Source organism: Sphaerodactylus townsendi, linkage group LG17 (genome assembly GCF_021028975.2).
Source record: "Sphaerodactylus townsendi isolate TG3544 linkage group LG17, MPM_Stown_v2.3, whole genome shotgun sequence".
Taxonomy (NCBI): domain Eukaryota; kingdom Metazoa; phylum Chordata; class Lepidosauria; order Squamata; family Sphaerodactylidae; genus Sphaerodactylus; species Sphaerodactylus townsendi.
This window is the reverse complement of record NC_059441.1, coordinates 5,661,053-5,674,979: the sequence shown is the minus strand read 5'-3', so window position 1 is coordinate 5,674,979 and position 13,927 is coordinate 5,661,053. Positions and strand designations below refer to the sequence as shown.

At 44.0% G+C, this 13,927-nt stretch overlaps 1 protein-coding gene across 1 annotated transcript in view; it reads left to right on the top strand.

Moving 5' to 3' along the window:
* The window catches only part of CTDSPL2 (CTD small phosphatase like 2), a 49,812-nt gene that overhangs the window by 14,821 nt on the left and 21,064 nt on the right, over positions 1-13,927 (top strand). The window contains exons 2-4 of the mRNA XM_048482124.1: positions 6,483-6,691; positions 11,258-11,399; positions 13,754-13,903. Of these exons, the coding sequence (XP_048338081.1) occupies positions 6,506-6,691; positions 11,258-11,399; positions 13,754-13,903 (478 nt within the window). The 5' untranslated portion in view covers positions 6,483-6,505. The remainder of the gene's footprint in view (positions 1-6,482; positions 6,692-11,257; positions 11,400-13,753; positions 13,904-13,927) is intronic.

Sequence of the window (13,927 nt, the reverse complement as noted above, 5' to 3'; positions counted from 1 at the left end):
CATACATAAAATACAAGTGCAACAATGCTTATTTGTATTTCTATTCCAAGTAGACTTCCTTGGAAGGAGCGCAGGGATTTTCTCACGCATGCTCAAACAGTTCACTCTCAGCTTAGTGCACACTCAAAACAGTCCAACGTATTAGTCCTGCTCTTCATATATTTGTATCCAAAACCATAGTCATTAGGATATTATCCTGACATTTACAAAGTTCTTATTTTTCAAGAGTATGTTGTTATTCTGGATACGTGGCTGAAATCTTACGTGATCTCCTTCTGGAGTCCATTTAAAGGAGCCTTGTTGCAATGCGGAGAAAAGTTCAGCAAGCAAAAAATTCAGCAAGCAGAAGCTAGTCGCGTAACTAAAGCTTTTCGATGCCTTCTTCAGTGCTCCGTCTTCAATAAGCAATACAATAGATTAAAATTCTATAAATATATATACATTCTCATTCTCATTCCATTGAGGACCTGTATACTGCACGGGTCAAAAAAAGGGCTGTGAAAATATTTACTGACCCCTCGCATCCTGGACATAAACTGTTTCAACTCTTACCCTCTAAACGTCGCTACAGAGCACTGCACACCAAGACAACTAGACATAAGAACAGTTTTTTCCCAAATGCCATCACTCTGTTAAACAAATAATTCCCTCGATAATGTTAAACTATTTATTATATACTTATTATATAATTACTGCACTACTTTTTTCATCATTCCTATTACCCATCTCCTCCCACTTATGACTGTATGACTATAGCCTGTGCTGACATTTTATTTTATTTTATTTTATTTTATGATTTTACATTTTATGTTTTCATTACTACTGATTGTTTCCTGATTGCTTACTAGACCTATATGACAATCATTAAGTGCTGTACCTTATGATTCTTGACAAATGTATTTTTCTTTTATGTACACTGAAAGCATATGCACCGGAGACAAATTCCTTGTGTGTCCAATCACACTTGGCCAATAAAGATTCTATTCTATTCTATTCTATTCTATTCTATTCTATTCTATTCTATTCTATTCTATTCTATTCTATTCTATTCTAAATCTATATGTGTCTATTTTTAAACAGATTTAATAAATACTTGTTAATAAATATTTACCCAAACGGTGATATGTTAAATGTATGTGTGTACATTCATTTCATTCTATTCTATAATAAATAATTAAATACTAATAAATACCATGCACTTACATTTGCCATTATCCTTGTCATTCTAAATCTTGTTACTCTCTTAATGGATGTCATTCAAGTATTCAAGTATTGCATGTGGTTCTATATATCTATTTCCTATGTGATTCACTGCAGCTGCAGCTGCTTTTTCTATCTTAGTGTTTTAAAGAGACCACATCCAGCTAGCATTTCATCAAAGTCCATTATAGGTAACAAGGAAAATCTAATTCTCTATTTAAACCTGTTTGATATGATTTTAGAATATAAGACCATTTTGTTTCTTGTTGGAGGAGCACTCTCTTTGTATCTATATTGCTCTCAGATCGTTTATTAGTCCCAGTCTGGCTGCTTTCTCTAGCCCTTGGTGCTTTGAGGGGCGAATGGCAAGAACCGCTGTCTCTTCAATGAGATCCAGAGACAGACACTTTTCCGGAGGAAACTTTTGAGGAGGAGGAGGAGGAGAGAGAGACTGAGGGAAACCAAATGGCTGTTGATCCCTGTGTGCAGCAGGGCTGCTGCATTCCGCACTGGTTGACGTTTCTCCGTACTCTTCAAGGGCAGTCTCATGTAACACACGTGGCAGTAGTCTAATTAGGATGCAGCCAGGGTGCGAATAACTGTATCTGCAGGAAAAACCACGGCTGGTTAATTGGCTTAAGCTGCGACGATGTGTTGTGGTTCGTTAATGCTGCTTCAAAGATACGGCGTGCCTCAGCAGGGAGCGGGTGTGGCACCCCATCTAATACAAGCAGCATCCCTGTGCCTTGTCTGACTTAAATGCCTTTTTAGCCTAATCCGGCGCATCACAGATCCCAGTCGCCTTTCTAGAGCACACACACCCCCCCCCCCTCTCTTGAAGCAGATCTGAAAAGACACCCGGCTTTTGCTGAGAAGCCCATTTGACCTTCCCCAAGCCTTCTTGTGGGCTGTCGTTGAGCATCTGAGTGAATACGCCCATTCATTTAACCGAAGTGTACACACATAATCCTGTTGAGTCTCGTAGCGTGTTTTTGTTTGTGAGCGGAAACACGTGAAGCAATGAAAACAGCTCTCTGAGTTCTGGCTGCATCAAGTGTCGGGAAGGCAGGATCCTGTCATCAGGAGGCCGGTGGGTGACTGTTGCTACGTTCATGGAGGATATTTATAACTGAGGCTGGATAGCCAGGATGTGAAATCAGCCAAGGACTTGCTGGCAGTGGTGGCGGCGTGCAGCAGAGTTGAATGAACTGTGCTGCACAGGATCACTTTCAAGACAGGTAGCTAAACTCCCACTCGAGAACTCAGACTCTGACTGCCAGGGGTAGAGCCCCTGTAGACATGTCTTAGTGCATTTTTTTAATACCTTGATGGAGTAGGCGTCTTTGAGGAGGTGTCCCAGGGAATCTTCTGCCCCAAGTCATCTGAATTAGTCCTGAATGTGCCACAAACCTTTGCTGCAACAAACTGTGACCTCCTGTGGAGTTTGTATTCTCGGGGCAACCTAAAGCTTTATTTATTTATTTTTTTATTTTATTTTATTTATTAAACTTTTATACCGCCCCATCCTCTAGGGGCTCTGGGCGGTGTCTCCTTTCCTGGAATAGAGATTGAGTTTTACAGTTGCCCTTTGCAATTCTGTGTTGGCAAAAAGAGTTCTGGATAGCGAGCTGGTCACTAACCCATTTTTCCCAGGACAAATGGGGAAGGGCACAGGGTTTGCTATCATCACTATGAGCCAAATACAGCGGAACCTTGCTTTTCATCAGTTTCGGTTTTCATCTATTTTTTTCAGTGAAAAATTTGTCTCGGTTTTTATTGATTTGCAGTAAGGTACAGGGGTTTGTGGAGAAAAATCACCCGGACAAAGCTGTTGCAGGCCGTGTCTGCAACTTGTTTAATGATAATGTCTTGCCCCATTTCAGACAAATCTTAAAGAGGCGTCAGAAACAGACCTCTTTGGACAGCTTTCTGGTGCGATGTTGGTCCACTGGCTCTGAAGCTGGTCCTAGTGTGATTATTTGTTACTGTTTTCAGCATTAAACACTATGTTTATTCACCCAAAAATGTGTTTTTGGTATGTTTTTTGGAGTGCCTAGAACGGATTAATTGGATTTACATTGATTCCTATGGAAAAGTTTGCCTTGGTTTTCATCGGTTTCGGTTTTCATCGATTCTTTTCAGATGGATTACCACCAGAAACTGAGGTTCCACTGTGCTTAACTTTCTCCTGTTGAAATCAGTACGACATCAAGTTACATAGCTTTGTCTGGATTGGGGGTCTGCAACCTGCGGCTCTCCAGATGTTCATGGACTACAATTCCCATCAGACCCATGCTGGCAGGGGCTGATGGGAATTGTAGTCCATGAACATCTGGAGAGCTGCAGGTTGCAGACCCCTGGGATCATGACCTCAACATCCTAATGAAAGTTCCCGAGAGACATTTTGTAATCTGGCAGTAGACCTGCGACAGTATGATCTGCTTCAAGTCAGTTAAAAGCTGAATAAGTCTTAACCGGAATCCGTCTCCTACTTGTCTCGGCTACTTCAGATGGGAACTGACGGTGTGCGGAGATGCCGTTTCATGTCGTACATGACCTGCTGAGATTTCACACGTTTTCATTTACTCACGACTACTTAAGAGTTTTAGCGAAGACTCTAGAAAATCCTTTACTAGATAAGAGTTTGACCTGTCTTTTGTCAGTGGAGAACTTTTCATTGTTTTAAACAAAAGCCTGACAGATGACTAGCCTTTACCTAATGAAGGCGTGGAAAAAATGGAATGACCTGTGGACCCCACCCTGAACATTTGGAAATTTTGAATGAAATGTTTTTCAGGCTTATCAGTTCAGGAGGTATATTGTGAAGATTCTTGTTCGAGACAATCTGATCACTTCAGATAATGATAATATATACTGGTTCTGGTGGGTTTTCCGGGCTGTGTGGTCATGGTCTGGTGGACCTTGCTCCTAACGTTTCGCCTGCATCTGTGTGTAACAGACTTCCTTCTCTGATACGCCTCTGAAGATGCCAGCCACAGATGCAGGCGAAACGTTAGGAACAAGATCCATCAGACCACAGCCACACAGCCTGGAAAACCCACCACAACCAGTGGAATCCGGCCGTGAAAGCCTTCAACAATAATATATACTGTTTACTTGCATGCCACGTATTTCCAAAGGCATCTAAAGTAACTGATTTTGTCCACAGTTAATTTGCTACAATGAGTGCATGATGATATATACTATTGATTATTTGTTTAGGGGAGTTGATTTGCTAAATATCAGGTGTATTTGCAATTTTGTTTAGAGAGCACTACCTACATATACTTCTTTTTAAAAATCTGGGGGGTTTTTTTGTTCCCCACCCCCCACAAGAAACCGGGGGGAGGGGACCGTGGTTCTCGTGTTTTCAGCTAATTAAACCATTTTGATGATGGTCAGATTGCCACGGCTGGTTAACTGTCCCAAGGTACTTGTATGCGGAGGGTTGGTGGTTAGCAATTGGAACTGCCCTGTCCTTAAAGCTCGCAAACATTGGTGGGAGTTGACTTCCTGTGTTTCTTTCTAGCGTGCCACACAAACATATTTTCCCCCAGATGGTGAATCGAGGAGTTCACAGGCTGCGACTTGCCCCTTGCCATGCAGGAAATGTGTAGGAGAGCTGCAAATGGATGTGTTGTGTGCTCAGGTGCCAGTCAGTGAGCTGCCTTTTGGCACATGCCCACGTAGAGAACAACGGTTTCCCCCCCCCCCCCCCACACACACACAGTTTCCAATTAGGATTTAATTAGGACACCAGGGCTTTTTTTAATGGCTTCTTTAAGTCTTCTTTTGCACAGTGAGAATCCAGCAAACCTGTGTTGTTTTTCACGTTTGCTGTGTAGTTGTAGGGCTTATTTGGCACTACATGTGGAAACTTAGCCTGGAATACGTTTTATCTCTCAATGATTATATGTTACGCTGTTGTATTCTAGTTCTCTATGCTCTTGGCCATGCAGAATTTCTAATGGAAATGTGGGTGACCATTCTTGTGTCCAAGATATCCTGTATGTATCTTCATTCCTCCAGTGCCAGGTGGACCACCAGCACTTTAGTTTTTCCAAAAGTCAAGTTTTGCAGGAGATATTAAAATTGTCATCTCAGAGATTACCTGGGATGGGAGCAAAACTTGCCTTTGGTTGAAGAAAAGAATCCCAAACTGGAGCGTCTGTTTTGCCTGTGCCAGGATAGCATGACCAAGTGCACTCTGATGATTCCTCAGATTATTTTTCAACTGCAAGACATATTTCTGAAAAGCATTAATGAATAGTATCTTTGGGAAAACATTTAAGGGGTTGAGATAAAACCAGTGTGTATTGAATTTGTGCACCTTCATGAATATGACTCATTCGGTTGTTAGGAAATATTCTTTTGGAGTGGGTGAGTCAAATGTTCACCCTTTATCTCCAGTGTGCTGTAATTGCTTGAAGATCTGTATGGCGGCGGCAGTATTTTGGAGAGCCAAGGTTGCAGGGCCTTTCACTTGGTCCACGGAATCTGCATGTAGGACTGAGCCCCCCCAGAAAAGCTCACAGAAAGAGTTCAGATCTGTCTCCGCCTTGTCCAAGCAGCCTGATCGTTGTCCTGAAAACCCTCTCTGGTGGGTCCGGAGAACCTCGCGAATCAAGCGCACCGTGGGGCGGGGAAGAGTAACAGCCGGGGAGGGTGGGGGGATTGGCTCATTCTCCTTCTTCCGTCATTGGCAGAAGAGAAGAAGAAGAAGAGTTTGGATTTATATCCCCCCTTTCTCTCCTGCAGGAGACTCAAAGGGGCTGACAATCTCCTTGCCCTTCCCCCCTCACAACAAACACCCTGTGAGGTAGGTGGGGCTGAGAGAGCTCCGAGAAGCTGTGACTAGCCCAAGGTCACCCAGCTGGCGTGTGTGGGAGTGTACAGGCTAATCTGAATTCCCCAGATAAGCCTCCACAGCTCAGGCGGTAGAGCTGGGAATCAAACCCGGTTCCTCCAGATTAGATACACGAGCTCTTAACCTCCTACGCCACTGCTGCTCTCAGAGGAAGCCATTTTAGCTGATGTGCCCCTCATTGCTGCCACACGATGCCGTACTGTGGTGCACCTGCCGACAGAGCTTTGATTTTGGGAACAAACTGAAGAGCCACCTTGCAGCCTCTTTCTATGGTCTTCCTTGATGGTTGTACGCTGAGTAAATTATGCATTGAGTGGGAAAGGATCACATTTTCCTCTGTTGGGCTACTTCTTGGAAGTGCAATCTGACCAGAGCATTAGTACTTAGAGCGTTCTCCACCCTTTTTCTTTTCTAGTTTTACATGTGATACCAACAAAAATGAGGCTGAGAACGCGGAAAGCTTCTCAGCAGTCAAATCAAAATTACACACAGCGAACGCTGAGGGTGAAGAGGAAATACTCGGAGGTCGAGGAAAGCTTACCTGTTGGAGGAGGAAAACCGCCGAAGAATGAAACTGGCCTGTTGTCTTCAATCAAAAAGTTCATTAAAGGGAGCACCCCCAAGGTAAGTAAGTACTCAGCAGCTGCTTGGGTTAGGGTTAGGGTTAGGGTTGGGAAGTTTTAATTTTCTTCACAAATTTTTCACACTGGCTCTCTTAATCCATAGATCAGTGGTGGCGTGTGTGCGGCGGTGCCACTGTTTGAATCCCACCACCATCGGAACCTGTTATTAAAATTTTGGGATCCCACCACTGCCTAGATCCGTGGTGGCGAACCTTTGGCACTCCAGATGTTATGGACTACAATTCCCATCAGCCCCATGGCACAATTCCCATGGCCAATTGGCCATGCTGGCAGGAGCTGATGGGAATTGTAGTCCATAACATCCGGAGTGCCAAAGGTTCGCCACCACGGCCATAGATCCTTCTTAAGATGGCTGGAAATAAATAAGCTGTAATAAAACTGTAAACACCACTAAAAACCAAGACAGAGCATAAGGTCACTCAAAGCATTGAGCATCTTCAAATGAGTGTGATAAAAACAGTTTGCAGGCAAGAAGCAGACTATACAATTGACGTTAAAAGGTTACACCCCAATTAAACATCTAAGTGAAAACATTTTGGCTGGTGCCTAAAAGAGAGTCGGGCAGATACCAGGCAAGTTTTGAAGAGGATGACACTGTGCAGTAAATTTTATAAATTTAATATAATAATAATAATAATAATAATAATAATAATAATAATAATAATAATAATAATAAAAGACTGTGGGCCGGCGCCAAAACAGTTGAAGCTGACAAAATCACCATATGTCAGCCAAAAGAGGCCACCTAGGCTCTATATACGCGCGTTATTAGTTGATATTACATCACACAGTCCTAGATGCTTGGGAAGTGTCCGACGTGTGATGTAATACAAAATCCAGCATATTGATCTTGTTTTCTGTGTATAACTGTTTTTGTATCAATATAATAATAATAATAATGATGATGATGATGATGATGATAATAATAATTATTATTATTGTGTCAATTATTATTATTGAGTTATGATTATTATGGTGTGATTATAATAATAAAAGACCTTCTGGACGCATTCTTTAAACAATTGGCTTGACAAAATCACCATAAGGTCAGCTGCAAAAGGCCAATTCCTCATCGCTCTCGGCAATGATATTGACTGGCCGACAGCTGATCACGTCCTAGATGCTTGGGAAGTGTCCGACGCGATGTAAATACAAAATCCAGCATATTGATCTTGTTTTCTGTATAACTGTTTTGTATCAATATAATAATAATAATACCATTTACTTTTGATGATGATGATGATGATGATATTAATAAATGGCCAATACTACCGCTATTATGATTATTGATATTATTATACATATTATTATTATTATTATTGCTGGCTATTATTGGAACTTATTTAGCCAATATTAAAATAAAATAAATAAAGAGGCCACCACTGGAAAAGCCCCATCTCCAGTCACCACCCACCTCACTGCTGAAGGCTGGGGTAGTTGTGGAAGATCTGATAGGTTGGACAGTATGCACTCTGGTGCACTCGTTTTCTAGGGCCTTAAAACTGAGAAACTGCTGTTTGGGTTGAACTTGAAAACAGATGGGCAGCCCGGTCTTCAATTGGGGGCGGTTGTGGGGGGGGGGGGATGGTTCTCAACCTTCCTAATGCTGCGACCCTTTAATACAGTTCCTCGTGTTGTGGTGACCCCCAACCCTAACATTTATCCATTTTACAGATGGAGAACACTGATGCAGAGAGTCTTAGGCGACCCCTCTGAAAGGGTCGTTCAACCCCCAGGTTGAGAACCACTGGTTTAGAGGAATAAATTAAAGATGATTTCTAGAACTCACCTTTGGTAGCGTGTATGTTTAGAGGAATACATTAAATGCTAGACATTTTGAAAAGCACACTAGTGGCTGTGCTGTGGCTAGAACAGTTTCCCCCTTTGTACAATCTGTTCTATGGAACGAGGTTAGGGTTTTCTTTCCTCTCTTCATAAAAACATAAAATGAGCCCTGCTGGATCAGACCAGTGGTCTGTCTAGTAGCATCTGTTTCCCAATGGCATCAGGCTGGTCCCTGATGGGCCCTCCCCCATTCTGTGTCTGGATCCAGAGGCCCCTTTCAGCTGTCATGGTTAATGGCCAGTAGTAGGTTTGTTATTTAATTATTTGCCTCATTTGCATTTCACTCTTTGCCCCGCAGGGGTTCCAAAGCACATATCTCTCTTCTCCACATTATCGGGAGGTAGGGTAGGCGGAGGCAGGCGGCTGGACTGGCTCAGGGCCATCCAGCAAGCTCCCATGGAGGAATTTATTTATTTATTTATTATTTGAACTTTTATACCGCCCCATCCCCGAGGGGCTCTGGGCGGTGTACAACATTAAAACACAGTTAAAATAAACTAGGTAAAACAATTAAAGCAGCAATAACAGTAGGAGGCGTCCAACGAACCCCATTTTGTTTTTATAAAATCCTCCCCAGGAGGGAGAGACGGCACGTCCCATTAGCTGGAAAAAGGCCTAGATGTCAGGAGCCAGGGGGGGCGGGGAGCACAGGGAATGGGAATGTGAGCTGGGTGTCCTAGATCCTGCTCATCGCACCACACCGGCTCCCATAAATTATTTACAAATGTGTTGAATGCCCTTCTAGAGTACCTCAAAGCCAGTGGACATCCCGTGCCTTGTGGCAGTGAGTTCCACAAGTCAGCTTCCTTTTTGTCTTCCTTTAAACAGTTTCCCAAGGCTCCATCACGTTCTAGTTTCAGTGGGAGCCAGGTTGGGGGGGGGGGACTTTTCTCTGTCCACTTTCTGCACCCCATGCACAACCTTGTAGACCCCTCATAGCCCCCCCCCCACTAAAGAGCCCAGAGACTTGAGCCTGGCCTCGTGCAGCAGGTGTTCCAAGGCCTTGGCTGTTCTGGCTGCCTCTTTCTGCCCTTTTCCCAGCTCTTCCGTGTCCTTTTTGAGAGGTAGCCACAGTGTTCCTTCCATGTGAGCCCCCACCAGGGGTGTCCTCTGCACTGTGTACCTCCTCTCACGGGGAGAGGCTCCAGGTCTGCTGTGCTGGGAATTTCAGAGTCAAAAAGCCCAGCTTTCTGTCAGACTTTCCATGAACCCCGAACCAAGCGACTCTTCACCTTTGGGCAAGCTGCTGTCCGTTCTCGGAGTGCTGCTCGTTTGAAGGCTGCCTGGATAATGAGCATGTCAGTAAATTGAGCACGATTGCCATTAACACGGAGAGCAAACCCAAGACTGGCTCTCGGCAGGAGTAGAAAGCAATAGGATCAGCAACAAAAATATTGTAGTTTGCTAACTCCCTATATGGAGTTCGTTGCACTTCAGATAAAAATAACGCCCGCTGTTTAGGCCAATATTAGCTCTATGGAAACAAATGGAATCCGGTGCTTCCAGCCAGGGACTCTGCTGGTTGTCCAAAGTGTGGCCAAATCATAGCACAGTGGTGGCGAACCTATGGCACGGGTGCCAGAGGTGGCACTCAGAGCCCTTTCTGTGGGCACGTGTGCACAGAGTTCAACAATGGGGGGGGGGCAGAAAATCACCCCCCCACACACACACCCCTAGGCTGGCCTGGGCATGATCCTTTACCTGAGAGTAAGCTCGGTTGCTGGCAATGGGGCTTGCTTCTGAGTAAACCCTCCTAGGGTCATGATTCATCCATTCGAAGCGTTGCACAGTTGCTTCACCAAGCTTACTCCCGAGTAACATGTGCCTCAAAGCCAACTGTTTTTTCTTAACTAAAACCTCAGTATTCAGGTTAAATTGCCGGGTTGGCACTTAGCTATAAATAAGTGGGTTTTGGGTTGCAATTTGGGCACTCGGTCTCAAAAAGGTTCTCCATCACTGTCATAGCCTGTCACCTCACCCCACTTGTCAGTGTCAGGCATCCAAAATTTGGGTCAGATAATGTTCTCTTGTGGTTCATCAGAGGGGAATGTCCGTCTTTCAAAATCATAACAGTGAGACAGTCTTCAGTTGCGAGTATGCGAAGCAGTTGCGTCAAGCAAAGGAACGCGTTCGATCTGCAGGGGCGTGAGAGTCTAGAACCTTTTGCAGGCTGGGCTGCCGGGCTCTCCTGTCTGAACAGAGCTGTGATTTTCCGGATGTGCCTGGAGCGATAACCTTCTACAAGGTTTCAAATAAGGAGGTAGAAGAGTCTTCACAACAACTTTGAAGCCGTCCTGCTCATTAAAACAGTACAACATGCCTATAAAAAGGCACAGCAAAATCTCAAAGCGCATGTGAGGATGGAAATGCATCAGCCTCCCAAAGATCTTGGTTGCGTGGCCTCAGAATCCAGCAGGGTCTCAGTGCAATTAGAGTCTTTTGCTTTTGTTCCCAGTTGCAGATGCTATGCAGAACTTTGAGAAGGGAAATGCTGGCTGAGCCTGGCTGCTTTGTTTTGTCCCAACCCCCACCCCTATCTTAAGAAACGAACCTTTCAGAACGTGATGATAAAGTGGAGAAAATGCTGGAGTTCACAGCCCCAATAACAAAAGTGGAGATCAATAGACATTGGCCTAAAAGTTTGCTAGTGGTTGTCCTTAAAATGTTCTGGTTGTGATTTGATTGTGTTTTCTATTTTAAGGACGAAAGAGAACATCCAGCAAAGAGAAGTCGCATTGAACGTGATATCGATGACAACTTAATTAGTTCTACTCCGCGAACAGGAGAGAAACCTCCTAACAAGCCGATCTCTCGAGTGAGGCGGAAAAGTCAAGTGAATGGAGGTTTGTGAATGTTTTGCCCTGATCGTGTTCCTTCAGTACCACTGAAGTAGCAAAGACGGTTGGCTCTGTCAGCATTCAGACAAACTACAGAAGTCGTCGGTCCTGTGCTCATTTCCTCCATTTTCTGACACCCTGTCCAGAGAGAGTTCTTAGTTTGAAACTAAACTTAATTTGCTGTGATATTTTAATAAGGTTTCTAACGAATTGCAATCACTGTCTGCTTATAAACCCTAGGATTTTAAACCACAATTGAATTCTGGTTTGTTAACAAGAAATAAACTAGAATTTGTTAAGCTCCCAATTTGGATGTCAAGACAAATTGCAGTTAATTCTAAACAAGGAAGTGTTTGTTGTCAGACTGTGTGTTCATTGTCAGAGGCTGAGGAGCTCCCAGGCGGGTGATGAAGCGGTCTGCTCTTTCTCTGGACACCACAGCCATGATCGGACTTGCCATTGCAGAGGAATTAGGATGGCCCGTTCAGGCAACTTCTCCCCCTCCATGAAAAGGGGCTGGAGGGCCAGACTTCTCTGTCTGCAAATTGGTCTGCTAAAAAATGTATCAGGTCACTCTGGATATTCCTGCTCTTTACCAACTGCATAGATCAATTGTATAATTGTTGCAGTAAAGAACCGTCGAATTGGAAGAAGCCATGAAGGCCATCTAGTCGAACCCCCTGCTCATGGCTAGATCAGCCACGCACGCACGCACGCACGCACACAAACACACACATATACACGGCAGCCAATTCCACTCTAAGTGACAGCCTTTCAAATCCTTAAAATCTTCAAGCATGCTTCCATTGTACCATATGCTACCCCTAAAGTTTTCTTGAGTGGTCATGCAGCTGAATCCTTCAAGGGGCCTTAGAACATAAGAACATAAGAAAGAGCCTGCTGGATCAGACCGGAGTCCATCTAGTCCAGCATTCTGCTACTCGCAGTGGCCCACCAGGTGCCTTTGGGAGCTCACACGCAGGATGTGAAAGCAATGGCCTTCTGCTGCTGCTGCTCCTGAGCACCTGGTCTGCTAAGGCATTTGCAATCTGAGATCAAGGAGGATCAAGATGGGTAGCCATAGATCGACTTCTCCTCCATCAATCTGTCCAAGCCTTTTTTAAAGCTCTCCAGGTTAGTGGCCATCACCCCCTCCTGTGGCAGCATATTCCAAACACCAATGCACTACATTGGCAAGGTGGAAGAAGTGTTTCCTTTTATTAGTCCTAATTCTTCCCCAAGCATTTTCGTGAATTTTGATGCCCCTGGTTCTGAAGTATTGACAGAGCAGAGAGAGAGAAAATTTCTCTCTGTCAACATTTTCTACCCCATGCATAATTTTGTAGACTTCAATCCTATCCCCCCTCAGACGTCTCCTCTCCAAACTAAAGAGTCCCAAACGCTGCAGCCTCTCCTCATAGGGAAGGTGCTCCAATCCTTGCTGTCCTGGTTTGGCACATTCAGGCATGGCCAGGTGTATCACTGCTGACTTTGGCGCCTTGGAGGCTGCGGGTCAGGCACTCGCATCAGCTCTGGTGGCCTTGCTGCATAGGGAGGGGCTTTTCTGCTCTGTATTTCTGCCCAAAGGCTGGGATCTGTGTTAGGGATTTTTAACCCCTGAGCCAAAGCGTATGTTGCGTGGACTGGGAAGATTGTCCAGTGATGTCCAGGTAATCAAGAGCCTTGTGGCAGCTTAATAACTAAGTATCAAAGCCTCCCTGATGCAACGTTCAAAGCACTGTGAAAAAAATACGCGTTGCATCAACCGCTTTTATGTGCATAACCGTGCATGACATACAAGTTCATAAAGTGCAATAATAATTTTTTTGGCAACACTATGTGTGCAGTCTTTTCTCACAGAACTCTTAACAATTCTTAAAGTGATAGCCTCTGTCATGAACTGCAAGTCCATACAGTGCTTGAATTCTGTCGAAACAATCTTCAATTGAAAGCAGGTATACAGTATGCAGTATTAGAGAATCTATGCAGTATTAGAGAATCTCGCAAACCCGTCTGCACAGGATGAACGGAATGTGCGTTTCTAGCCGTTTTCGATTAATCTTCATCAGATAGGATTCTCATAATAGCAGCCATATTCGGGGTAAATTATTTTTGGTGAATCAATCACATCCAGGCATATCCCCACAAGAGTCCTGGAAGCAGCAATATGATTTTCCTTCTATGCAAATTTTCCACCCAGGGTTTAAATCTAAATGCAAATCTCCAATAAATATTTGGAACTGGGATTTATTTATTTAATGGCATTTTCTAATATTTGTCACTCCAGATAGTAGAATGGCAACGGGAACATTGTGGCATTAGGAAGTTGGTGAGCGCAGATGTTTTTGTGTGTGTTCTAGAAGCTGGAAATTATGAAGTGACAAACCAGCATGTTCGGCAAAATGGAAAATTGGAAGATAGCCCCACCACCGGCAGCCCCCCACGAACTACGTTACTGGGGACCATATTTTCTCCTGTCTTCAATTTTTTCTCACCAGCAAATAAAAATGGCAAGTATTGCATCAAATCACGCT